At 49.2% G+C, this 27,692-nt stretch overlaps 2 protein-coding genes across 2 annotated transcripts in view; one reads left to right on the top strand and one right to left on the bottom strand.

Moving 5' to 3' along the window:
• Nucleotides 1-27,692, bottom strand: part of LOC139684162 (uncharacterized) — a 1,455,962-nt gene that overhangs the window by 1,206,012 nt on the left and 222,258 nt on the right.
• Nucleotides 1-27,692, top strand: part of LOC139684161 (uncharacterized) — a 1,434,678-nt gene that overhangs the window by 1,144,580 nt on the left and 262,406 nt on the right. Inside the window, 1 exon segment of the mRNA XM_071579762.1 lies at nucleotides 14,862-15,530. Within this exon segment, the coding sequence (XP_071435863.1) occupies nucleotides 14,862-15,530 (669 nt within the window).

Genomic DNA, 27,692 nt, shown 5'->3' on the forward strand with positions numbered 1-27,692 from the left:
AAGCTCCTGGAATGGGCTCAGTTTGCAGCCCTTGGCAGGGCTGGGAGTCGGTGGCCGTGGGAACCTCCAGCCCTCGGCTCCTCCCTCAGCCCCATCCCTCCCCTCCCAGCTGGGTTGGCTCCCCTGGGGCTTCCTGGGGCTGCTTTTGGCCACCAAGGGAAGGCTCTTGGAGGCAAAATTGTAATTATTCTGGAGCTTTTCCAAGTCTTTCCCTGCTTTTTCAAGCCCAGATCTCATTTTAGAAGCCACCAAAATGAAGTTTCCCCATGAGTTTGGAAACCTCAACACGGGGATGGAGAAGCAAATGGACCCCAAAGGTAAGAGACCCAAAACTCTTCCCAGAGCCTGAAATAACCATTTTTCTGCACAAATACACTCCCTGTGACATTTTCTGGTTGGAGAAGGTCCATCCCCGGATGTCTCAGATTGGCACAAACTGTTTCCCTGGCCTTGACAAGTCCTGAGAGTGACACTGACCTCGGACACCCTCTCACATCGTGACTGAGGTGAGTCTGGCCCCAAAAAATGGCACCAGCCAGGCCTCTTATCTGTTTTTTAAAAACATATTTCTACATTCTGCAGCCTCCCCTGTGCCTGGGGAAATGGGGCTGAGCACAGCCAGGGCAAGGGGCTCACTGGGAATGCAGAAACACCTGCGGGGTCAATGCTTGGGCCAAACAGGAGGAAAACTGGTGGAAATTCATTACATTGACTTAAAAAGCTTTTAATTGAGGTTCTTGATATGAGGTTGAAGCATATGAGGGGCTGGAGCTCTGCAATCACAGGCAGGTGAGCAGGAGACAGGTGCTATTGAGTGCTTCTTCTTCAAAATATGGGCTGGGAGGGACTTGAAATGGCTTTTGCTGTTGGGTTTGACCCAATCTTTGTCCTCTTTGATCCCCTGACAGGAGTTCTGACCTGGATCACAGGGATGGCCTCACTCCCACTGGGAAGGGATGAGTCTGGGATTTGATTGAATTTTCTTCTCCCCTCCCCCAAGTGTCATTTTGCACCCCCCACACTCACATTTTCACCAGGTTTGAGACACTTGGACTATTTCATGAAACAACCACCAATTCCCAGCCTTGTCCTCTTTTTTTTCTTTGTGTTTTTGGGTGTTAAGTCCAGTTTTGGGCCAGCCCCAGAACCCTCCAGCAGTACTTGTTAAAAGAAGTATACTGACTTTTTTTTCTCATGTATCCAAAACCTGAGGAAAAAACAAAAAAAGAGAAAAAAATCAGGAAACTGCTCCAGTTTCTTTCAGCAGCAGGAAACAGGACAAAAGAGGATAAGCCCAAAACCACGGGGAGCCCACAAGGGAGCAGGGCAAGGACTCCAACCCCTCTCCCTGAGCAGCAGCACCAACAACAACTGAGTGGGACCCCCATTCCCAGCTCCCTGCACCGCTGAGGGGGGAGGAGGCACAACTGGGAAGGAGGGAGGGGTGGGGGGAAGGGGTTTGTCGGGTTTAGTTCTACTTCTCATTCCCCTGGTTTAATTCTGGCAGTACAAATTTAATTCACACGCCCACTCGGAGTCTGATTTGTCCGAGATGGTGCTCGGGGAGGGATCTCTCCCGCTCCCCATCCCAACTCCCGAGCCCTCCGTTGGATTTTCCCTGCCCTGCCCGCTCGCAGAGGGAGGGAGAGCGGCTTTCGTGGGTGCCGCCCCCAGGCAGGGCCCCCGCACCCCCCGAGCTGTCCCGCAGTTCCCTCCTCAGCCGGCACGGATCCATCTGCTCGCAGAGCCCGGGCAGCATCTCGGCGGCTCCGCAGGGCACTCGCTGCTCCCTCCGGGCTCGCAGGGAACCCCCGGCCTCCCCTGTGCCCCCCGCAGCCCCTCCCTGCCCATCCCCTCGGAGCGCCGAGCCCGGCGGGAACGGGAATGGAGCGGCACAGGCAGCGCAGCGAGGCATGACGGGAGTTGTAGTACACGGGAATCTCAACATGGCGCGGGGCTCCGGGATCCGCCCCGACCGCTGCAGGTCTGAACGTCGATTGGCTGCGAGCGGTGACGGGCGGGCTCGATGGCCAATGGGAGTGGCGCAGGCGGAAGGCGGGACGTGGGAACACCGCGTGGAGCGGAGAGCGGCGAGTTTGGAGGGACTCGGTGCGGGTTTTGGGGGTCCCTCCTGACCCCCCACAGACTGCAAGACCCCCCGGCGCCGTGTTGGCCGTGACGGTGAAAGTCGAGAAGCCGGGTAAGCCCCTCCCCCAACCCCAGGTGCCTCCCAACAGCCCCCCAAAAACACCGCTGAGATCCCCAAAACCCCCCTGAGATCCCGAAAACCCTACCTGGGACCTCGAAAACTGCCCCAGGATGCCCCAAATCCCCTCCTGGACCTGCCAGAGCTCCTGAAAACACCCCAGAGTTCCCTTCAAAACCCCCAGACTCTCCCAGAGCCCCCTAAAAATCCTGAGGCCCCCCCGCAAACACTGCAGAGAACCTCCCAGAGACCACCAAAACACCGCAGGGACCCCCCTGAACTTTCACCCAGACCCTGTAAACCATTTCCAATCCCCAAATGACCTGCCTGATTAGGGGGAAAGGGTCACACCCTGCAGGCAGTTCTTCAGCTTTTGGGCACTTTTTAGAGAGTCAAAGCCAAGACTTTGGAGAGTCAGAGGTTTGATTTGGAAATATTGTAAATCCTTCAGTGTTTGAAAAGAGGAAAACATGACAATAACCTGGGCTATGGAAGGTGTCCCTGCCCACGGCAGGGCTTGGAAAGGGATGAGCTTTAAGGGCCCTTCCAACCCAAACAATCCTGTGATTCTGAGAATTGAGCTTGAGGAATTAGTTAAAAAACAAACTCCTCCTCTGGCCTTGGATGCATTTCCAACACCTCTGCTAGTTTAGGGCTGCTTTAGAGTTGGATTAGTCCTGGTTTAAAGCTTATTTGGGGCTGTTTATGGCTCGTTTTAGAGCTGGGTTTAGGGCTGGTTTAGTGACACATTAATGTCAAAGTTTTCAATACCTGTATAAATACCAAATTATTTTTCATGTACTCTCAGCACTCAAAAAGTCAATTTGATGCATTAATTTCTCAGTATTATATTCTTTTTTTTAGTGCTTTACAATAATATTAGATTTATATCTTATTAGAACTGCTACAGTTCCTCACCCCAGCTGAAAGCACTAAAAAGTGTGGCATTAAAAACATTCCCTCCACATTTTGGAATGGTGTCTCATACCTGTAATGTGCCAATGGAAAAGGATAATTGAGGGACTGAGTTCCAGTTTAACTTGCATATGATAAGAAGAAAACATAAAAATATGTGTGTCCTGTCTCAGGTAACTCCAACCATGAGAAGATCCAGGGTGTAAATATTAATTAGGATTAATCAATCCTCAAGCTGGACACCCAGTTACTCCTTACAACTAAGAGAAAAAACCTCAGTGGGTAAAAGCGGATTCACGAACTGTAATTTTAGACTTGGAGTCTGAAAAGTTCTTTCTATCCCAGGAAAATGTGAACAGCTGAGGGTGTGGCTGATAGAAGTTATTCCCCCAGTCCCACATCAATATTGAAAAGAATTAAATTTAAAAAATTCTGTTACACTCCAGGTCGGTCACAACAGGCCATGAGAAAACTTACCCATGCAAAGCTTTTTGGTTATAAAAGCCGGTAGAAAATGGGAGATTTATGTTGTATTATCGACAAGTCCATGTTTGTTTTCTGGGCAAACGTGGGACTTTCTGCTCCTCTGGTGCTGCTCTGCCCTCAGCCCTGGGCTTGGTGACCAAAGCAATAAAGTACCAAGGGAGATCAAACTGGTGAGCTGAGGGACTCCAGATTTTGCTGAGACTTGTCCCAAAGATCTCAAGGAGAGTTAAGGATTATTTATCTCCCAGATAAATTTGGGCACTATGTTTTTGGTAACCATTACTGTCAATGTTTTCACTACCTGTGTAAATACCAACTTATTTTTCAAGTGCTGTCATCACTTAAAAAGTCAATTTTATGTATTAATTTCTCCATAATTTTTTATGATTTATTATAGCATTTCAGAGTATTACTATAATTATATATTATTATAACCTGCAAATCAGCATTCAGAATGTCACAACACCCAGAAAAAAACCATTTGCAATGAGAAAAATTATTATTTCCTCCCTTTTTTTTCTTTTTCTTTTTTTTTTCCAGATCGCTGAGTACTTTTTATTCAGGATATTCAGTCACTATTTTCTTTCCCCACCAGACTTGTCCAATATATTTTTTAATGACTAAATCACTAATTTTGTTTTATCCACTGTTTTTGTCACCCCCTACATGTTTCAGAACATTATTTTCCGTATTTTCTAATTCTTTTGATACACAAGTAAAGCTCAGTGCAATTTTCACTAAGTTCAAGGCTTTGTAAAACAAATAATCAGAGCTACTCTGAGAGAATTGCCTTTAAAATTGTGGATTTCTGCTGAAAAATTAGTTCATTCTTAATTACCTTTAAGGTTCCTTGACCAATTGTTCCAGGGAGGGTTCATGGGGATTCCAGGCTGAAGCCACACATTGTCAAAAATTCAAGCTACAAACCTGTCTCAGTGTACACAAGATGTTTCTCCTTCAAGGCCCAATTCCTAATTATAAGTTCTTGTTTTCTATCACTTGGCAGGTGGCAAGGCCAGACATGGACCAAAAATAATGGCATCTCATCACACCCTAATACACAGGGGTGCCCCCTGTGCAGGCTCTCCCTTTTGCCCACTCCCCCCTCTCCAGCCTCTCAGGGGTCCCCCAGCTCTGCTATCACCCCTCTCTGCTCCTCATCTCTAGAAGTCACCAGGCATCTGGTGTCCGTGAAAAGCTCCAAAATGATGAGAGTCAGGGAAAACCCTCTCAGAAATACTAAAACTGGAAAACATCAAGATTCAGCCAAAACCCACTCTGAAATATGGAGATAAAACCAAAAAATCCCTCCCAGAAGTTCTCTTTGTTTGGTCTTTCCACTTTAGGGTTCTCGGTTTCCCGTTTCAGCTTCTGGGGGATTCACGTTTATTAGGACCGGCCTGTTCTTTTAGCTTGGCAGGTAGACCCATGTTCTCAGCTGGGCAGGTGGACCTGTTCTTTTTGTTAGGGACACAACCATCCAGCAGATACTCCCAGTCTAGCAGATAGACCTGTTCTCTCCATTGGGTACACCTGTTGTCTCCAGCGGTTAGACCTGTTCTCTCTTCTGGTTCACTGGGTAGAACTTTCAGTGCGGTGTGGAGACCTCGCTGGGTGGGGTGGATAGACCTGTTCTCTCTGTTGGGTACACCTTTTCTGTTTCCCAGTACGGCAAGTAGACGGCTCGCCCTTTCCAGCTGGTAGACTTGTTCTCTCACAGTCCACCGGGTATGTTCTCTCCATCCCTCGAGTAGACCTGTTTGCCTTTAGCCCTTTGCATCATGTTCTCCCAGGCCCGCGGGTAGACCTGTTCTCTCCCAGTCCGCGGGTAGACCTGTTCGCTCCGAGTCCCACGGGTAGATCTGTTCTCTCCCAGTCCCGCGGGCAGACCTGTTCTCCTCCAGTCCCGCGGGCAGACCTGTTCTCCTCCAGTCCCGCGGGCAGACCTGTTCTCCTCCAGTCCCGCGGGTAGACCTGTTCTCTCCCAGTCCCGCGGGTAGACCTGTTCGCGAGCAGACCTGTTCACTCTGTCCCCCAGGTAGACCTGTTCTCTTTTACCGCAGTAGGTAGACTTGGTGTCTTCGCAAGACCATTTATTTCACCCGCGGGTCTCCCTCCCTTGCCTGACCGTCCACAGGTGAACTGGGGTGGGCAGCGGACGGGTAGACCTGTTCTCTCACAGCATGGCACCCAAATCTGCTCCCAAACCTGCTGAGGCCGCCCCTCCGGGCCCGCCCTGCCAATGGGTGGGCGGGGCCGACCAAGGAACACCCCCGGGACAAGGGGCAGGGGACAGTCACGCTCCTCCTCTTCCTCCTTCTTTGTTCAGCGCTCCCAGTACACACGGGAGCTCTCGGGTGAGCGGGAGGACAGGGTGGGAAAGAGAAGGGGCCCCCCCGACTCCACAGTGCCCCCACTGCCCCACCGAGGGCTGTGTGGGCTGTGCCATGGAACACGAGAGCCGGGATGGGCCCGGCCAAAGCCCCCAAGGGCACCAGGATGTGCCGCTCCTTGGAGCCTGTGCTGGGGCTGCCGCGGGGCGGGACCGGAGCTGCACACAGGGACGGCAAAGGGCCCTGACAAAGTGCTGCGGGACCCCCGAGCCGAGCCCCGAATAGCCTGGGGGGGCTCTGGGGGGTTGGGTTATGTTCAGGGGGATGGTTGGGGCTTGAGGGACCCCAAAACTGAGCATGGAATGCCCCTTGGAGGCTATTGGGGGTCCCTGGGAGGTGTTTTTGGGGGTCCCAGTGTCAGTTCCCAGCAGAGCCCCTTGGTGGGTGGGGGTATGCGGGGACCCCCCTTGGGGGTGTTAGTGTGCGTGGGTCAGGCCCTTCATTGGCAGGATGGGGAGGGGAGACCCCAATACGCATGGGACCCTGAGCAGCCCACACAAGGGAGCCCCCCCAAACCACAAATTGGAGAGACCAGAGAGGAGGAAAGCCTCACAGGGCTTTTTGTGGGCTGAATCTTGGTGTTTTGGGCTGAATCTTGGGGGTGCAGGGAGGGCACAGTGCTGGGGGATGGCATTTTCAGACAGGCTGCAGGGCCAAGGAAAGGGGGATGTAAAGCCTTGGAGAAATGGGATGGGGGGTCCAGGGGTACCCTGTGCTCAGAAAAGGGTTCCAGGGGTCCCTGATGTCGAAGAAAGGGGGTCTTGGGGTAAAGGCACCCAGAATAGGCAGAAAAAGGGATTCAAATGGTCTCCGACTGTTCTAAAAAGGGGAGGGTGTGAGGTCTGGGAAATGCAGGAGCGGGGGTACCAGAGTCAAGAAAAAGAGGGGTGTAGGGGCTGGAGGAGGTGGGATGCCAAGGAAAGGGGCTTCAGGATGGTATTGGTGGAAGATAAGGGGGTGCAGGGGCATCCCAGTTCCTGGGAATGAGGGATCAGGAGGGTTCCGAGGTAAAGGAAAAGCAGGACTGGAGGTGGGGGGAGGTGGTTGGAGGCCGCAGGTTGTGTCTGTGCCCAGAAAAGTGAAGTCCAGGGGGTGGCAGGGTAAAGGAATAGGGAATGTGGAGTCTGGGAGAGGCAGGATGGTGTTACGATCTGCTTAAATATTGCAGACATAGCTTGGGTTCAAAATGTTTTCCCCAACAAAACTTAAAATCTATATTACCCCTAAATAAAAAAATGATGTTTATTATTAATTAAGAAATTACTTAAAAAATGCAGAGAGAGAGGGAAATAAGAACAGCTAAAAAAAACTCTAAGAGTACTTTTTAGAACCAAAGAAAAAAGTTTACCACCAAACCCAACTTTTTCTGCCAAGCTATTTTGGGTGTGTGTGTGTGTGAGAAGCGATGTTGTCTCTGTTCCTGTAGGCAGAGGTGTGGAATGCAGCTCTTGCAATGCAGATGTGCTGCTCAGTCTGTGCTGCTCTCCCTTGTGCAGCAGGGCTGCTCCTCGCTCTCTGCAGGGCTCTCGGGCCCCAAGGAGCTGTCGCTCACGGGCAGCAGCTGCGCAGCCACCCCAGGGTGAACAGGGCCAGGGCTGGGTCAGCAGGAGCAGAACTGACGCAGGGAGCAAGGCAGAGCTCAGCTTTCTCCTCAGTCTGCAGGGGCAGGCAGGCAAGCAGCTTGGGTGGTGAAGGAGGAGGGTAAGAAGGTGAGATGGGTGAGGCAGGGGGGAGGTGGGAGAGGTTCTTGGCTGTGGTTCTCTCTCTCCATTCTCCACACTCCCTACGCAGCAAAATTCCAAGGTGTTCTTTAGGAGTTTTTATGGAGTCCCAGAAAGCTTAGACATTGTTTCTACACATAGCTTGAAAATTTCATAAAAGCAGGAAACAGTTTTAGCTAAGTTATTACAAGAAGAGGATGTTTCTGTGAGTTCTCATCAGGCAAGAAGTTTGGCTGAATTTGCGGCTTGACTTGCAGGGAGCTTAGTGAAAGGCTTTGGCAGGTGACTGTTTGTAAGAGAATTCTGGCTTTCTGTGGAACTGCTGACAGAAAATTCTTGGAAAGGATGTTTATGACAGGGAAACAATGGGGGAATAATATTTCTTACATTTCTCAGTTATTGGAGTATAACAGATGAGAGGGAAAGAGGAGGCAGGGGGTTCGTGGCGTCAAAGAATGTCAGTCTGGGGGTGAGGTTATGTGGGCTGGCTGGAAATGGGGGGCTGAGGGTCCCTGGGGTCAAAGAAAAGGGGGATCCAGGGCATGGGAGAGGCAGGATGGGCAGGAAAGGGAGGCAGGAGGATCCTGGAGTCAGAGAAATGGGCGTCTGGGAGCTGGAGAACAGGGAATGGCCACACAGGGGGTCCCAGAGCCCGGGAGAAGGAGGTGCAGAGGGACCCTAATAATAATAGAGAAGGAGAAAACAATGGGATGGAGCTCCAAAGTGCCGATTTCCAGAGGCAGAAAAGTGGGGAGAGGGTGGGGAAGTGTCGCCAGGGAAAGGGATCCCGGAGTGTATCTGCTGCTCAGGGCCAGAGCAGGGACTGGGAACAAGAATTTTGGGAATTCAGGACAGTGGGAGGGGGGTTTCCCTCCCCCTGCTGCCCATCCTGTGCTTCCCAGAGCCCAGTCACTCCCAGTATGAGCCCAGTCACCTCTAGTATGAGCCCAGCTGTTCCCCCTATTTCTCAGTTGCCCACAACATAATTCTAGTTGGCCCAGTATGACCGTGATCTGTCCCAACATGGTCTCAGTGCCACCCAGTAGCCCCCAGTATAGACCCAAACACTCTGACTTGCTCCCAATTGCCCCATGTGTGGTCTCCGTTTTCTGCTCGCATAGTCCCAGTCACTCCCACTGTGGTCCCAGTCACCCCCAGTATGGTTCCAGTAACTTCCAGTCTCTGCCAATATGGTGTCAGGATGATCCCAGTTGCCCCCAGTCTGTGCCAGGAGGAACCCAAAGCTCCTGGAACACGTGGAGGACCCACCCAGAGGAAGGTCCCTCCATGTTCTGTGGCTGCAGAAAGAGCCCCGAGGAGCCGAGGGCCCCCAGAGCCACCCCAGGCAGTAGAAGGTGGTCCCACAAACCCTCCTGCTTCCCCCTCGTGTCCTCCAGCTGTGGCCCAGGTCGTCCGAGTGTTATCCCAGTTGCCTTCAACATGGTTCCACTTGCTTCCAGTATCAGTCCAGTATCATACCATTAGCTCCAAGTGTTCTCCCAGTTTTTTTCCAGTCATTGCCGGTATGATCCGAGTCACTCCCAGATAGTCTCATTATGATCCCAGTATGACTCCAGTGTGCATCCTGTTGCTCGCAATATTAACCCAGTTCCCCCCACATGCTTCCAGTTGCTCCCTTTTACCCCCACTATGGTTCCACTCACTCCCAGTATATCCCATTGGAGGGGTGGCTTTATATGTTAGAGAGTCTCTTGACTCTGTTGAACTTGAGGTCAGCAGTTACAAGGTTGAGTGTCTCTGGACCAGAATCAGGGGGAAGGCCAACAGGGCTGACATCCTTGTGGGTGTCTGTTACAGGCCACCCAACCAGGATGATGAAGGAGATGAATTATTCTACAAGCAGCTGGCAGATGTCTCAAAATTTCCAGCCCTTGTTATTGTAGGTGACTTGAACCCTCCAGATATCTGCTGGGAGCTCAACACAGCAGAGAAGAGGCAGTCTGGGAGATTCCTGGAGTGTATAGACAAGAATTTCCAGCTTCAGCTGGTAAATGAACCTACCAGGGGTGTGGCTCCTGGACACCTGCTGTTTACAAACAAAGAGGGGCTGGTGGGAGATGTAGTGGTCAGACCCTGTCTGGGGCACAGTGACCTTGAAATAATAGAATTTTCAATACTCAGGGATGCAAGGAGGGCCATCAATAAAACCTCTGTGCTGGACATCCAGATGGCAGATTTCAGCCTGGTCAGAAGACTGGTCCAGAGCATACCCTGGGAAAAAAACCTTAAAAACCAGGGGGTACAGGAGGGATGGATGTCCTGCAAGAAGCAAGTCTTGAGTGCACAGGAACAGCCTGTCCTGGTGTGCCGAAAGGGAAGCCAATGGGGAAGACATCCATCTTGGTTGAACAGGAAGATTCTGAAGGAAATCAGTGATAAAAAGAGAGATGACTGAGTGTGGAAAAAAAGGGCTGGCTATTTAGAAAGAGTTTAGGAACATAGTTGGGTACTGTAGGAAGAAAATGAGAGAGAAAAGTGCAATTTGAAGTCAGTTGGGCTACTTCTGTTAGGGATGAGAAAAATGCTTCTGTAAATATGTTAATAGGAAAAGGAGGGACAAGAAAAACCTCCATTCTTTGTTGGACTTGGGGTGGAACATAGTTACCAGAGATGAGGAGAAGTCTGAGGTACTTCACACCGACTTTCCCTCAGTTTTCACCAGTAAGACAGGTTATGGAGCAGATCACCCTGAGTGCAATCACACAGCACCTTCAGGATGGACAAGGGATTAGACCCAGCCAGAATGGGTATAGAAGGGGCAGGTCCTGTCTGACCAACCTGATCTCTTTTTATGATCAGGTGACCCACATGGTGGATGAGGGTGAGGCTGTGGATGTGTCTGTCTGGACTTCAGCAAGGCCTTTGACACTGTCTCCCATAATATACTCCTGGAAAAGCTGGTGGCCCATGGCTGGACAGGTGTCCCCTCTGCTGGATTAGGAGGTGGCTGCAGGGTCAAGCCCAGAGAGTGCTGATGAACGGGGTTGTGTCCAGCTGCTGGCTGGTCACCAGTGGTGTCCCCAGGGGTCTGTGTTGGGTCCAGTCCTGTTTAACACCTTTATTGATGATTTAGATGAGGGGATTGAGACCATCATTAGCAAATTTCCTGATGATACCAAGTTGGGAGGGACTGTCAACCTGCTGGAATGCAGGAGGGCTCTGCAGAGGGATCTGGGTAGACTGGAGAGATGGGCTGATTGCAGTGGGATGAGGTTTTACAAGGCCAAGTGCAGGTCCTGCCCTTTGGCCACAACAACCCCCTGCAGCGCTCCAGGCTGGGCACAGAGTGGCTGGAGAGCAGCCAGGCAGAGGGACCTGGGGGGACTGAGTGACAGGAAGCTCTACATGAGCCCACAGTGTGGCCAAGAAGGCCAAGAAGGCCAATGGGGTCCTGGCCTGGATCAAAACTAGCGTGGCCAGCAGGACCAGGACAGTGACCCTTCCCCTGTACTCTGTGTTGGTGAGGCCACACCTTGAGTGTTGTACTCAGTTCTGGGCCTCTCAGTTCAGGAAAAATATTGAGGGGCTGGAGCAGGTCCAGAGAAGAGCAACAAGGCTGGTGAAGGGACTGGAGCACAAGTGCTGTGGGGAGAGGCTGAGGGAGCTGGGGTTGTTTAGCCTGGAGAAGAGGAGGCTCAGGGGAGACCTTATCACTCTGTACAATTCCTTGAAAGAGGTTGTAGCCAGGTGGGGATTGGTCTCTTCTCCCAGGCAACCAACAGCAGGACAGGAGGGCAGGGGCTTAAGCTCTGCCAGGGGAGGTTTAGGTTGGATATCAGGAAGAAGTTGATTCCAGAGAGAGTGGTCAGGCATTGGAATGGCCTTCCCAGGGAGGGGTTGGATTCTCCAACCCTGGAGGTTTTTAAGGTGAGACTGGACGTGGCACTGAGTGCCATGATCTGGTGATCAAAGTGGGGTTGGATTAAGGGTTGGACTTGATGATCCCGGAGGTCTCTTCCAACCCAACTGGTTCTGTGATTCTGTGATAACAGAGCAGGGATGGTGGCAAGGCCCTGTCTTGGTAGAGGCAGAGCACAGGCCCAAGGTGAAGAGCAAAAGAGACAGAAGCTCCACCTCCTTCTCTTTTATACTTCTTGATGCTTCTTGATGCTGTCAGATGTAATGAAATACCTCTTTGGTTGCTTAGGTCAGGTGATGCTTGTCCCTTCTAATCTCTGTCACATCCTCTGGGCCTGATGAATTGAGGCCTGGCTGAAACTGAAGCTAAAACTACCACACCCCATTACATTCTATTCTCAGGCTCCATTTCTATGATATTTCAGTATAGATTTTACACACTGAGAAATGACTTAACAAAATTCCAGGGATCTTGCTTTCAACTCGACAGATCCTGGGACTGAGAGGATTCTCCTCAAATAATATTTTGGGTGTCACTGGAGTGCTCAGTGGAGCATCTGCAGTTTTGTCCCACCTCAGTCATCAATAATTGTCACCAAAAGTCATCAGGAAGAAATGAGACCCCCCATTCCCCCCTTTGGAGTGTCTGTGAGCCAGACAGTCGTTTATTCTGGGCAGAGACAGGGAGAGAATCTTTCCAGCTCCATACAAACCCTTAGAAGGCTTTTCATGTATTTATACATTTTATCAACCAAATTAACCTTTATCTTAATCTTCTAAGATAAAGTAAACAAACTTTCACAGAGAGAAAGGACTTCACAGTACGAATCTATGAGATTCAAAGTGAAGACATTTTATTTCACACAGCACATGGTTTATATAGGGTTAGGGGTACATCTTATTGGCTAAAACTATCTCACCCCAACACCCTAGAACTTCTAATTGGTTAAAATCCTATCTCTCACAAGTCCTGTGTTTGTATTATCTCATCCCGATGTTTTGAGGTCCATGTCTGGAGATCAGGAAGGCAGTTGAGACGCTCTCGTGAAAACACTTGCAAGGAGTGACCGTTTCCTAACGGACAAACAGCAGGTGTGTGTCCTTGGAGGCTGAAGTATCAGCATGATTCTCACGGAGCTGAAGCAGTTTGGATTGCTCAGAAATTAACTTTTTGCAAGCAATCTCACAACACTGAGGGGACCCCGTGGGGAGGAGCCGAGGTTGGGAGGAGAAGAACCAGCCCCAGGATGGATCAGTGGGGACTCCTGTGTGTCCCCTGTGACACTCACGTAATACAGAATTAGAAGGGAAAATTTTCCCCCACTGTTTCTCTGCCAAAAACACCCTATTGAAACGTTTTCTGTCAACATTTTGCTAAAAGCTCCCAAACAAACTTCCTGCCAGAGCATCCTGCTGGAGCCTGCCTGCCATGAAGGTTCCTGCTGTTGGGCTCGTAGCTGCCTGCCAAAAATCACGTACAAACCTTTTGGAACACCATGAAAACTCAGAGAAGGCACCTTGAGAATTCAGGGAGGGAAAAGGAAAGAGAGCAATCCGGTTACCATAATGGAAAATCTCTCCCTACTTCCCCCTCTCTCACCTCCTTATGAGGACCTGACTTTGCTCAGCCCAGAAAGGCTAAAAAACACCTTCTCCTGAGCAGCAACTCTACATATCTAAAGACAGCATTCCAAGCCTCTTGGGACCAGAGATATCTATCAAAATGGCAGAGAAACAGAAGAAAAAAAAAAAGGTAGAAACTGTTTTCCCCCACAGGGTATCTCAGCAAAAAAAGTAGCTTCTGGTGGTAAGTTTTTTCTTTCCTTCTAAAAGCAACCTTGGCTTTTCCCCTGCCTTTTTGTATCTCTTTCTGTACCTCATAACTCTCCACCAGACTGCAACTGTCAGCTGCACCCACAGGTTTTCCACTTTGGACTTTTCCTTTGGACTTGGGGGAGCCACACAGGGTTCAGCACAGGGGCTAACAAACCCCTTTGTGCTTGTGCCCCAGGGGGCTGGGTTATACTGCTGGGGTTTTGTGGGTTAAAACCAATTTTTCTCTTTCTGCCATTGCATTTCTTGTAATATTTTCATTAAGTTGTAACTCTGACTTATAATCTGCTTTGTGTTGCGTTCATTTCTCCTGCCAGTTTCCCTTTAAACCAGCACACCTCCCCACTTGGGGCTTCCACCACCCTCTGAAAGGATCTGAGCTGTGACCACCACTGGAACAGGACCACAGACACCACTGGGTGAGGACCACTGGCTTGACTGCCTGTCCCAGCAGCACAGCCTGACTGCAGTGCTGACTCTCAAGGTTCCTGCCAGGGTTTTGAGGTGTGGGGGAGGTGAATCCTATGGAAGGGGGGCCATTGTGCCTCTGTGCTGTGGTCATGTGTGTTTTATGGGAGGGGGAGGCTGGGCACTAACTTGACTGGACAGAGTGGGCTGGGCTTGGGAAGTTTCTCTTCCTGAGTTTGTTTAGCCCAGTTCATGAGTTGTTTTCAGCATTTCTTCTTGTTAAAGAGTTCGGGTTTTTCCCCCTTCCGTTTAGATGTATTTGTTCACTTTCTCTGCATTGCAGAAAACTGAGTAGGAAATCCCAGGCAGGAGACTTCTCTCCACGATGACTCCCCTTTGGAAATTATCTTAAACTGAGACACTGGTGTCTTTCTAGAGATAGATTTGAGAGTAGAAACCCACAAGCAATGTGCTAACATGTTAGTTTTCTACCCCAGAAAAGGATTTCTCCTTTCCAAACCTTAACAGGATGCAGGAAGAGGCTGCAAGAAAGAGGAAAATGCCCCGGGAGCCCCAGGCAGGTGAGGAGGAAGTCAGTGCCCCTTTTTTCCCTCTCTTGTGCTGCATCTTCCAGCCCAGCATGGCCCCGGCTGCAGGACAACCCCGCTGCCAACGCCGTCCTGCCGGGACTGGGTTTGGGGGGATGTCCTTGGCCTTCCCTGTGGGCCGGAGGCAAATGCCCTGAGTGTCCTTGTTCCTTCCTGCCCCAGGCCCTGAGCTGAGCACGGAGAGCATGGAGGACAAATCCCCCCAGCAGAACTTCACGACAGAGGCTGTTTTGAACAGTGCCACAGTGCAGGAAGTCACTGGGGAGGAAAAGCCATGGCGATCCCACAGGAAGAGGAGCTCCAAGCCAAGCCCAGAGATGTCTGAGGAGGAAACACCCAGCGTGTCCGGGGAAGGCACTCAGAGATTGAGCCAGAGCTCTGACCTGGTGGTGCAGCAGCAGCTTCACACCAGGGAAAAGCCATACAAGTGCATGGAATGTGGGAAGAGCTTCATCAACATCTCCCACTTTAACTATCATCAGCTCATCCACAGAGGGGAACGGCCTTACACCTGTGGGGAATGTGGGAAGAGCTTCAGAGCGAGCTCCCACCTGATCCATCATAAGAAGATCCACACTGGGGAACGACCCTATGAGTGTTCCGAGTGTGGGAAGAGGTGTCAGACCAGCTCGCATCTCCTCAGACATCAGCGCACACACACGGGGGAGAGGCCCTTCCCCTGCACCGACTGTGGGAGGAGATTCAATGACAACTGCAGCCTCATCAGGCACCGTCGTATCCACAACGGAGAGAGGCCTTATCTTTGTGGGGAGTGTGGGAAAAGCTTTAGGCGGAACTCTGAGCTTGTCATCCACCAGATGAACCACACTGGGGAGAGGCCCTACGAATGTTCCGAGTGTGGGAAGACGTTTCAGACAAGCTCAGCTCTCTACAGGCATCAGCGCATACACACCGGGGAGAGGCCCTTCCCCTGCTCCGACTGCGGGAAGAGTTTCAATGTCAACTTCAGCCTCCTCAGGCACCGGCGTATCCACACTGGAGAGCGGCCATACAAGTGTGATGAGTGTGGGAAGAGTTTCACCAACAGCTCTAACTTGACCAGACACCAACGCACCCACCAGTAAGGGAAGCCCAGTTTGTGCCCCAAATGTGGGAAGAGCTTTGTCTGCTGCTCCAACTCCTTCACCCATCACCAGAGCCACGTTTTGAACAGAACTCATGAACCACATTCCCAGTGATCCACGTTAGGAACACACCTGGCTTGTGTTCTCCTCATCCTCCTGGTTCTCTGTGGGCACTTGAATTTACACAGGGGGAGGAACATCCATGGTGTCAAGGGTTTAGTTAGGCCCAGATTCAGGCTTTGTTTTCTAGTGTAGGCATTGGACAATCAGCTGACTTGAACCAGGTCAGGCCAGTTGACTTCTACAGGCCAATGATATTGCCTACCATATTCTGACATGAACTCAGATAGAAAAAGAGAGGGAGGAGGGGTCTTCCTTCGTCTTCCTGCTGGATGAGCAACGACTTGGGGTGAAAGTCAGAGCTTCTGGGGACTAACCGAGGCCCTCCAGCATTTTATTATCTTTTCTAGGGAAGTAGAATTTTTTTCTTATTGCTCTTGCTACCTTTTATTCTTTGTGTGTAGTGTGTATTTTATTTGGGTTTTACTTTTTCTCTCTATTCTGTTTAACATACGATAATCTACTGAACTATGGTCTGTTGTTTGTTTGTTGGGGTTTTTTGGGGGTGGGGGAGGAGGGTGGGGGAGGAGGAGAGACTTTTCCTCTGAAATGATTACTTGGCATTTTGCTAAGTCAAAACCTTCCCACATGGGGACACAGATTGATGTGTGAAATTCATTGGGAAAGGGGATTTGCTGACTTTTGACCCTGAAAATCTCCCCTGCTCTCACTTAGTTCTTCTTGTGGCCAAAAGCAATCCTGAATGGGGTTTGAGATATTTTCCAAACTAAATAATTCTATAACTAATTCTCTAAAGGCCACCCAACCCAACCCCACGCACATTCACATGATTAGGGTTTTTTGGTTTTTTTATTTTATTTTATTTGATCCATCTTCATCGCTTAAAATCACCTGAAATTGAAGTTAAAATGAAGAGATCTAACAAAGACATCTAAATTTCCACCATTCTCTTGGGAATCGGGGCAGGAATTTGGAATTCAAAAGGATATTCAGGAAGATTTCAGGGTTCTGTTGGAATTTGTGGGAGTTTTCACCAAAACTGGAGGTTTCCAGACTGATTCACATTTCTTCATCATTTTGCAGTCCAATATCTGAGAGGGATTGATCTGTCAGCTCATAACACCTCAATCCCACCCCAAAATGGCTCCCTTCCAATCTCAAACGATTCAATCCCATCCCAAAATAGTTTAATCCAATTCGAACTCCCTTAGGGGGAGTCAGGAGCAGGAGAAGGGATGCTACAAACCCAGGGACGATTGGGTAAAATTGGGAGGGCTTGGAAGCAAACTGGGAGGGTTGGGATGGGACTTGGAGAGGAATGAGTTGGGATTTGGGAAACGTGAGATGGGGTGTTTGGAAAAACTGAGGGAGCTTCTGTGGTGCCCTCCTATCCTGAGGAGGGTAATGTGAGGGAGTGTGGGGGACATGTGACATCAGCACTTGGAGTGGGAACCCACAGAGAGGGACACAGAGAGCTCTTTCTGAGGGGATCCTGCTGCTTTGCAGCAGTTCAGGGGCCTTTAAATATCTTTTGAGGGTTTTGCTTCTATTTTTCTTGGGCTAAGTTGACCCTCTTGCAATCAGGGGGATGAGATGACCCTATTGACGGAAAAATCCCACAAAGCAGAGATCAGTGCCTGCCCCTCCTCTGCCCCTGCCCAGGAAGTTTTACATACAATGAGGTGTCTCCTCAGTGTCCTCTTGTGCAGATGAACACACCAAGTCCCCTCAGCAACTCCTCACACAGTTCTCCTACAGGCCCTCTTGGTTGCCTCCCTTCGACACTCTCCAATGGCTCAATCTCTTCCGTCTGTTTTGGTGCCCCAAAGTGCCCCAATATTGCAAGGGATATGAATGCCAGGCCTGACGATTCTCAGGGGCCAGTGTGACACTGCAGGGCCTCATGGAACCCAGGGGACACTGTGACACTGCAGGGAGTTCGAGAACCTAGAGGACATTGTGACACTTCAGGGCCACCTGGAACCCAGGGCACACTGTGACACTGCAGGGCCCAAAGCACACTGTGACACTGCAGGGCCCAGGGCACACTGTCACACACACAGAACCAGCCAGCCCTGCCTGGCGCTCGGCAGCAGCACAGAGGGCACTGCCCACCCCTGGCACCCCTGGCGCCACAAGAAGAGCCCCATTGGCCTCTCTGTACCCAGCACCAACGGCAGACACAGCCCTGGCACAAGGGGCAGCTGCAGCTGCTCCTCACTGTGCCCAGCAGGGCACACACACACACACACCCCGGCACAGCAGGAGGCACATCCAGCTGCTCCTGAGCCAGCACAGGGCAAACCCCTGTGCCCCCCCAGGCCTGCACAGCTCCCTCTGTCCCGCCATCACCACGAGCAGCTGCCCTGCACCTCTGGGGCTGCTCCCTGCGACTTCTCATCCTGAAACTGGAGGTCAGAACTCCAGCAGATCCCTTCTCTGCTCCCACTAGTGATGGTGCCAAATGCCCTGTGGGGTGGGTGCAGCAATGGCAGCAGAAGAACTGGCAGCACAGGGTGAAACCCATCTGGGCTGCTGCCTTGTGACAAAGGTATCAGTGCCCGGGTGGGGCACCTGCTTTGAAGGTGTGTCATGGGGGTGCTCCTGTACCCAAGAGTCAGGCCCCTGAAGAACAGCAGAACAACCATCAGGTGGCTCAGACTGCTGCCATTGAAGGGGCTCAGGTGCCTTGGCATTGGCAGCACAAGGGGGAATTATTTCTGGCCAGGACACCTCGAGCCATCAAGGAAGAGATGAAATATATGGATGGGCTTGTGCCTGAGAGGTGGGCTTAGCCATGGGAACTGTTGCACAGGTTATCCATGGATGTGAAATGTGCTGCAGTTACACAAGCCAAGCGGGTGGAGCCTCTCTGGGTTGGAGGACAATGACTGGAAGAGAAATAAAGGGAGGCCTGGCAGACTGACTGGATCACGCTGCCGCAGACTCCATATGGCAAGGCCCACATGCTTATGGTGATGGAAACAAGCACAGGAAGTCTGGAAACATCCCCTGTGCCCCATGGCACTGCCTGGAACACTGTCCTGGGCCTGGAGGAGGAAATGTGATGGTGACATGGAACTCCTGAAAGAATTGAATCAGACTATGGGACTGAATTCCAAAACAACCTGACAGACACCTGGGCCAAAGAACCTTGCCTGAGTGGGTGAATCCCATGCCCTGCCATGCAGCAGCCTCTGGGAAGAACCAAGGGTGGAATGAACAGGAAAAGGGCACACTGAGAGCAGCGGGTGATGGGACCTGAAAACATTGGGATGCACATTTAGCAAAGACCACCTGGTCAGTCCACACTGGAGCATCTCCCCATAGGGCTGGGCCTGCCCAATCAAAATTTTCAGGTTCTCTAGAAAGGATTAATGTTTCTGAAATGCCCATTAAAACATGCTGGGAAAAGAGTCTGCATTGTTCCTGCCTCAGGCCAAGGCAAACCCATCCAGGGGCTGCTTTTCCTCAAGGTCTCAGGTGCTTTTGAAGGGTGGTGTGGGAGGAGAAAAACTCTGGTGTGTGCCTTGAGGGAATTTGATTTTGGGAGAGAAGGGCCAATGGATCAATTCTATGACATTAATAATTATCCCTTCTGTGCTGGCTGGGTGGGCATCACCCACCTGAGCCATCAATCTCACCCACAGCTGTTCTGGGCATTTCAGCCTTGACTTTCCTCTGATCGTTGCCCTCCCACCAAGGAAGAAGGAAATGTTCTAAAACTGGCCTAGTGCAGCAGTGCTGGAATCAGAACTGACTCCAATGTGCAACCTGCAACAGTCCAGCACCCCACAGCACCTTCCTTGCTTGAGAGACTGTTCCCAGGGATGGAGGCCAAAGTCATGACCTGAGTGAACTCAACAGACACTTTTGTGGCCATTTTATGACCTCCTGACAGAGCTGTTCCATTCCCTAAGGGAGTGATGTCTGTGTGTGTGTCTATCAAAAGAGAGAACTGGGGAAGGTGATGGGGAATTGGAAGTGTGAGACCTGGCATGACATAAAAGGGATGGAATAAGGGCTGGACATTGTCCTGCTTTCAGCTGGGATGGAGTTAATTCCCCTCAGGAGCTGTTTTGGATTCAGAAGGAGAATATTTTTGATAACACACTGATGCTTGGTTGTTTGCCATGTCATGTTTATACCAAGTCAAGGACTCTGTTTTGTTGTTTCCTTTGTGTCTCCTGCTCTGCCATGAGGAGGTTCCCAAAATAAAATAGCTGGGAGAACTGAGCTGAACTGGCCAAAGGGTTATTGCACAGCACAACATGTCATGCCCAGTATATAAACTGGGGATAGTTACCCAGAAATGGCTGACGGGGGTTTGGGAAGGGGAGTCTGGCATTGGTCAGTGGGTGGTGAGCAATTGCATTAACACTTGTATTTTCTCCTGTTATTATCATTACTATATATTATTTACCATTACTATTCTCCTTTACTTTGATTTCAAATATTGAACTGTTCTTACCTCAAGCTACAAGTTTCACTTTGATTGCCCTCCCAATTCCACTGGGCTGGAGTGGGGAGAGAGGGGAGGCTGAGCGAGTGTCTGTGTGGGGCTTCACCTCCAGCTGGCCCCCAAACCAGGACACCAGGGAGTTCTCCCTGCAGGCACAGAAATGCTCCCTTGCTCTTCTCCAGGGCATCCCCTTCCCCAGGTGAGTGTGTCCACTCCAGCCTGAGCAGTCGGTCCTGGCTCCCACCCTGTGATCCCTGCAGGACCCTGAGCTGGAAGTGCTGCCCTGCAGAGGGAGGGGCTGTGCTGTCCTGGGGCCATATCACAGGTCCAAAGGGAAAGAAACTTGAGGAAAAGCAAAGGACAAGGAGCAATGAAGACAGACTCCTCTGATAAAGTCACACCAGTTTTCAGATAAATCTCCCTCAGATAGAAATGCATTTCCTTCCTCTGGTCAGTGTTGGCTGAGGGTGGTGTGAGCAGCAGGAGCTCTGCCCATGTGCTGCCAAGGCTTCAGCTTTGCTCTGCTGCACTGGGGACATGGAGCTGCTTTGTGACAGCTCTGACCACCATGAGGCAGGTCAAATGTACCACAGCTTTTATAACATATCACCCTTTGTCCTTCTGACTCTGCAGCAGAGAGCCTGAAAATGTCTTTACAATCATTGTATCTGTGTTTTTATAGTTTCAACAACAATTCATGGAGAATATTCTACTTAAGTTTATGAATTTTCATGCTTTTGACTGAAATTATGAAAAGCCTTGCAATAAGACAGGATTTAAAGGGCTCAGCTCTCTGTGGCTCAGAGCAGAGCCAGGAGAGCTGCAGTGTCCATCATTCTCTTTCCCATCTCCTCTGAGCTTTGCCTGGTGCTGCATTCACATTGAGTTCACACGAAGAAATCTTGAAAACCATAAACCTACAAGTGCCTGTGCAGTGCTGAGAGCAGGGCAGTGCTGCTTCCAAGGGCAGATCTGGAATACCTCCTCAGTTCCAGACCAGAGGTGAAGCTGGGATGGACAGAGCCCGATAAGAGGCTTCCTGGAGAGAAGTGCCTGGTTTATTCACCTATCTGAGATTCAGATTTGAAGTTTCAATGTCTTCTCCTGAAATCAGATGTTAATTTGTATGTGCTATTTCCCAGCATGACATGGCAGGCCAGAGAATTGAAAGAACAGGATGCTTCCCTGTCATGTAGGTCCTGCTTTAATGTCCTCCCTGAAATGTGCCCTGGGAACTCTCTGGGGTCGATGTGGGTGCTGGGAGCATTCCCAAGCCCTGCAGCCGTCCCTGAGCAAGATAAGGAGCTCTCCTAGGGGCTGCTCCTTCCCCACAGCCCTTCTCCCCAGCCCTGTCAGCAGATCCCAGGGCCGGCTGAGAGCTGCCCCTGGCAGGCAGCAGAGTCCCTGTCCCAGCACAGCACCCTGGGCTGCAGGACCCTGCTCTGCCCCCACAGCCCTGGGCACCCTGGCCTGCACTCCCCGACTCCACAGTTATTCCAAAGGAACCCCAACAGCCTCCTCCTCACACATCCCATCAATTGGGGCTGGGCCAGCTTTAGGAGATGCCTCCAGACACTTCCCAGGGAAGTGGGCACAGCCCCAAGGCTGAAAGAGCTGCAGGAGATTTTGGATGATGCCCTGGGGCACAGGGTTAAAGGTTATGCTGTAAAGGAGAAATTAACCTGAGTCAAGAAAGTTTAAAAGTCGGAAATGTAATTTACTAGAAAGATTACAAGAAATGCAATGATACAGAAAAACATTTCTTTGAACCCTCAATAAACCAATTGTATAACCCATCCCCCTGGGACATGAACATTATGGTCTTCATTAGCCCCTGTGCTGAGTGCCACGTGGTATCCCTGAATTCACAGGAAAAGGAAAGGAAACATTTTGGTGAGGATGATGGTCACAGTCTGGTCAAGAGTGGCTGTTGCAGTTCTGTTAAAGTCTTAGTCCCCCTCTGGATCCAAATAGTGATACCAGAAATGCCAATCCCTGAAGATTTGACATGCTCAGGTTCAAGTGGGAATGCCCTGCACCTCACCCAGGCTGGGGACTTCCACAATGGGTGATTTCACTCTGTGAGTCATGGGATATTTTTGGAGTCTTTGATGGTTTGACTCATTGCAGCTGCCTATTGTTCCAGCCCCTAATGGCCCATTAGCAGACATGAGCCCTCAGGGTGGGTGTGAATGTGTTGATGCCTCCCCAGAGGGGAGTTATCACAGGTGACTCATTGGTGTGAAGACACAAACATTCCTGTGCCTCCCAGGGTTCTCTCACACCCAGCTTGTAGCCTGAGGGCTTGGGTGGGCTCTGTATTTATACTAATAAATGTATAAATTTCTTTCTTTCACATCTTCCAAAATGCAGTTTTTTTCCTTGTTTTCTGTAAGGACTCCTCAGCTCTGAGAAAATTTGTCTCAGCTTCTCTCTGAGGGAGGTTTTGAGATTCCTTCTGCAGGAACTTTTGGAGAACATGGCTGTGCTGGGCAGTCAATGGAAAGAAAATATTTTGTTTTCCTTTAAAAATATTTTAGCCACCCTTCTACCCCTGGGGTGGAGGTGGCAGGAGAAAATGTGGAGAATGAAGGAGTGGTTACACAGAAAACTGAAATAATCCTGACATTAAAAGATGTAGAGAAAAAAATAGGGTGGATCCATGATGGCCCATTAGCAGAGGTGAAAATCTCCAGGCCATGTGTGGGAATTGTCTCAGTGCTCCCAGGGGGGAGTTATCACAGCTCAGTCCCTGTGCAAGGCCGAGGAAAACACACCTACCTGGAGCCTGAGCTGGCAGGTGTGCACACCCTCACAACCTTGGGGGTCACTTTGCACATCATCAGCTCCACCTGCACTGTCTGAGTCATCAGCATTCCAGCCTTTCACACCTGGGCACACATTCTTCTGCCAGGAGAACAGGACCACCCTTATTTAATCTCAAATTCCCCTCCCACTCCCAATTAGCAGGCATTTTGGGGAACAGAGAAAAGAGAAGGAGGATACCAGAAGTTTTGTGTCACCCAGGACATTATCCACCACTCTATTCCCTTTTTCTTTTTTTCCCTTTTCCCCAGTATGCCCTGAATAACACATTAACTCTGCACCTCTCTATCCAATATTATACACAAATAGGAACAATGGAACAGACAGTTTTACACCACAAATAGGTCCTCTTCAGGTACACACCATGTTTCCCTGTTTTTCTGAATTACCCACCAAGTGCAACTTTGTCATGGAGCAAAATCAATCCCACAGATGGGTTTGCCTTTGCTTGAGACAGGACTGATCCACACGGTTTCCCCTGACACACCTCTCAGGTGCACTGTGGGGACTTTCTCTCCATCTGTGCTGTGAAGGGGCTCTGATTGGGGTTATCATCCAGTTATTAAAATTATTAGAAATGTCTCTGCCCAAATTAAGGTGCAAAGAGGACCAGATGGCAAAGTCAAGAGGATGGATTTTATTTAAGAGTAAAGGTGAGGCAAAGAAAGAGAAATAGAAAGAATTAGGAAATAGGAGAGGGGGAGGGAAAGAGGGTGAGAGAGAAAAGTTAAAACAGGAAATGTATCCCCACTCCATGGAACCCAGTGGTGTCCTGTGGGTCTGGATCTGCTGTCTCCTTGGTGCTGAGGATCCCCCAAAACAGAGTCCAGGTTGATTTTTCTGGGATTTTTTTCTCTGTCACAATTTTTCTTCACAACATTCCTTTCCAATGAATGTTCCACAAAGCTGCACCCACAACTGAGAAATGTCAGTGGTGCAGAGTGCAAGTATTTCCTAAACTGGTTACAGGTCTTGGGAGCTGGGAAAAGGTTTCCCTGTATTTTATCCATGTCCCATTTGCAGTCCAAAGCTGAAACTCCTTGTGATTTAGAAAGGGGGTCTCAACCATTTCCCATGGAATAGTTTCTTTTATTCTCTTAAGATCTTTTAGTTCACAAGTCAAAATCTCTGTAAAATTTAGAAAAATTATCATAATAAATCCGAATCTTTCTGAGGAAAAACTCTGGGAAGGTTGATACTTATTTGTATGATTTCAAACATGCAAAATCTCTTGTAGAAACTCACAAATTAAACTGGGTTTTCTCTTTTAGTTCTCAAGTGATTGAATTTAAAGTATCTCTCCATAAGAGAAGACTAAGAGATTATTCCACTCCATTCTTTCTTTTTTAGTATAAACAAAAAATGATTTAGCAAAATTAAATAAGAATTAATAAAAATGTTTGCTTTATAATGTCCTGCTAATATTTTACCTCCCAATGAATCCCTCTCAATGAAAACACAAACGAACCGCAAGAAATATTATTTAATAATAATTACGGGGAAATTAAAAGTTTTGTTGGTTCCACACAGCTCCATCTCACCTGTTTGCAGGTCCCTATAAAAAGAGAAGTGGAAATTTCACCCAGGACAGACTGATTATTGAAAGGCAGGTTGGAATAATGCTCCTAAAGCAGCAACTTGAGTCTGAAATGCTGACAGTCACAAGGTTACACATCCTGAGGGAAAAGTGCTCATCACCCTTGGCTCCTTTCTGTGAGCCTTCTCCTGCACATCTGCTGGCAGTTCCCCCAGTCCCAGATGGTTCCTTGATCTTCAGTGGGGAGTGCTGGAATTCCTGGAAAAAGAAAACTACTCAAACCTCCCCCAAAAAGCTACTCCTTAGTGAATCAAGTGGTTCAACTGCTTGAACTGGGGATCTCTCAGGTGCAGTTTTAACTCCTCTTCCATGCAGTGCTCTCTGCACTGCTGTTGTTGTTTCCCCATCTTTTCAGGGGGTCTCCTCCCACTAATTTCCTGTTCAGAGGCAGTGAGACTTCTGGGAAAAATTCATGAAGAGCTGCCCCTTGTGCTGGGTTTTTTTGAGGGGTTTTAGGAGGCTTCTGCTCCTCACCCTGGAGCCATGAACTGACCTTATCAGTTGGGCAGATAACACGTGCTCTCTTTGCTCCAGTGGTTTAACTTTGTGCCATCTGGGAAGTGGCTCCAGCCCCTCAGCATCCCACTGCATTAATAGTGACTGGATTTCCATCTCCCCTGATCCAGGGCCAGGCTTTGATATCTTGGGAGCCACACACGGTGCCAGTTTAGCAGCAGTTTGCTGACCCTGGCACACATTGGTGGTTTCAACTTTAATTAAGGCTCAATCTGCTCCTTCCTCATCAGCAGCTGTCAATGCAACCTCATGTTTTGCTCTTTCTCAGAACAACAGACTGGCTCATTGTCTCTCAGCTGCTTCCCTGAACACAGGAAGTTTGAGTTACAAGGCTTTGTTACGGGTTCTACATCCTGCAAATCTCCCTGTAACATTCTCCCTCTCTCCAGCACATTCCAAAGCTCCACCTGAATCTTTCAGACATGCCCATGCTCAGCAGCAAAGCAGTGCCACCATTTGCAGCCTGTCTTGGAGCTCAGCAGCAAGCAATGCTCCCGCTGCAGCCTTTTGGCCTAATTCTTCCTTTTTCTGGAAATACCATTTTTTTGTCTGACACTTGCAAAGACAGGATTATTTCAGATTTCTGTGTAACCACTCCTTCATTCCCCACATTTTCTCCTGACACCTCCACCCCAGCACAGAAGAGTGACTAACAAATTTGTAAAGGAAGGACAACAAAATATTTTCTTTCCATTGGCTGCCCACGAGGGCCATGCACTGTAAAAGCTCCTGCAAAAGGAACCACAAAACCTCCCTCAGAGAGAAGCTAATGCAAAGTTTGCCAGATTTCAGGAGTCCCTACAGAAGAGCCCTCAATCTCTACAGGTCCCTCAGAGGAAACTTTGCTGCTCTCAAAGGCACTTTGGGGCAAGAACATAACGCTGCTCTCACTGCACCAAAATAACAGCACGTCCTGGTTTTCTGGTCTTCTCAGGGGTGAGGATCCAGCAAAATGTCGAGTCCAATGGATTAATACAATGACCCAGTTACAGGGGCTGGGAGCAATTGTGACTATGTGGGGATAACCCAAACTGTGGATTCTGCTCACTCTGTGGCCTTTCTGATGAACTGTTAATAATGAATCATTTGCAGTAGATTCCCAGGGCACACCAGCATCTTTTCATGCTTTTAGTTTAAAATCTCATCAATAATCCACTTCTTAAACACTTTTTAATGAATAAGGAACAAAAGGAAAAACAAAACCAAGGTGAGTACAGTGCTGGTTGTGCCATGCTCATTCTTTTGGCTACATACCCATCTAACTGGTAGCAGTCACCAGTGTCTTCTCTTCCAGACCACAGAATGAAAGAGAAATTCAGAAAGTGGACCTGTGGACAAACATCTTGGTCCCATAGCAGTATCATTCAACCCAGATGCAATTTAAAACATCAAGACAAGGATTTCTAAACAAATTCATGTATAGATTTATTCTTCAGGAATGTGTGTTCTTTTAAATCCTGACCTGAATTTTCAGGCTCCAGAACAATATTTCTTCTTTTATCCAAGACATAGTACAGCAGTTTCAGGTTACACAAATTCCTCTCTGCTTAGAAACACACTAATAGCAAAGTTATAACATAAAGAAAGTTTAAACTAAGACAGGAATCAGTCTGGCAGGTGACAGACTGCTGCTTTGTTCAATAAGCCTTAGAATCTTTTAACTTGCATTTCATTGCCAAAGAAGATGACGGAGGAACTGCAGCCCATATGCAAGTGTTACAAGTCTATATTTGGTACCACAGTGAACTTCTATCATGAAGGTCATAAATGTGTGTGATGGTTTAAAGGTTACACAGTCGGGAGAAATGAAGACAAATCAAGGAATTTTAAAAGTCAGGGATGGAATTTACTTGAAAGATTACAATAAATGTAATGATACAAAAAAAATTTTGTTTGCAGCCTCAAAAATCCAGTTGTATAACGCAGCCCCCTGGGGCATGAACATTATTGTGTTCATCAGCCACCCTTCTGAATGCCACGTGGTGCCCCTGAGTCAACAGTAAAAGGAAGGGAAACCTGTTGGTGAGGATTATCGTCACAGTCTGGTCGAGAGTGGCAGTTGCAGCCCAGTTTTGTTATTAGTCCCTACCTGGATCCAACTAATGATATCAGAAACCCCAAACCCCAAAGATTTTGGGTGCTCAGATTTCACTGGAAAAGCCCAGTACTTCACTCAGTGTGGGGACTTTCAGAATGGGTGATTTGACCCTGTAAGTCATGGGATTGGTTTGAAGTCTTTGATGGTCTGGGTTATTGGAGCTGCCTATTGTTCCAGCCCCTAATAGCCCATTAGCAGAGATGAGCCCTCAGAGTGGGTGTGAAGGTGCTGATGGCTCTCCAGAGGGGAGTTATCACAGTTATCACAGCTGAGTCATTGGTGTGAAGACAGAAACATTCCTGTGCCTCCCAGGGTTCTCTATCACCCAGCTTGTAGCCTGAGTGCTTGGGTGGGCCCTGTGGTGTTACTGAACAATATATACTTTTAGTTTTTTTCACATCTTCCAAAATGCAACTTTGTTCCTTTTCTGTCAACCTACTTGGGAATATTTCACACTTGCAAATCTTTTTTAACCTTGATTAGAGAAGTTCACTGTGGTACCAAATATAGAGTTTTACCACAAGGACTGGGATCCTGGAGAGCAAACGGCCCAAGACCCTCCCTGTCCCCACAGGCAG

The sequence above is a fragment of the Pithys albifrons genome, chromosome 33 (assembly GCF_047495875.1).
Source record: "Pithys albifrons albifrons isolate INPA30051 chromosome 33, PitAlb_v1, whole genome shotgun sequence".
Taxonomy (NCBI): Eukaryota; Metazoa; Chordata; class Aves; order Passeriformes; family Thamnophilidae; genus Pithys; species Pithys albifrons.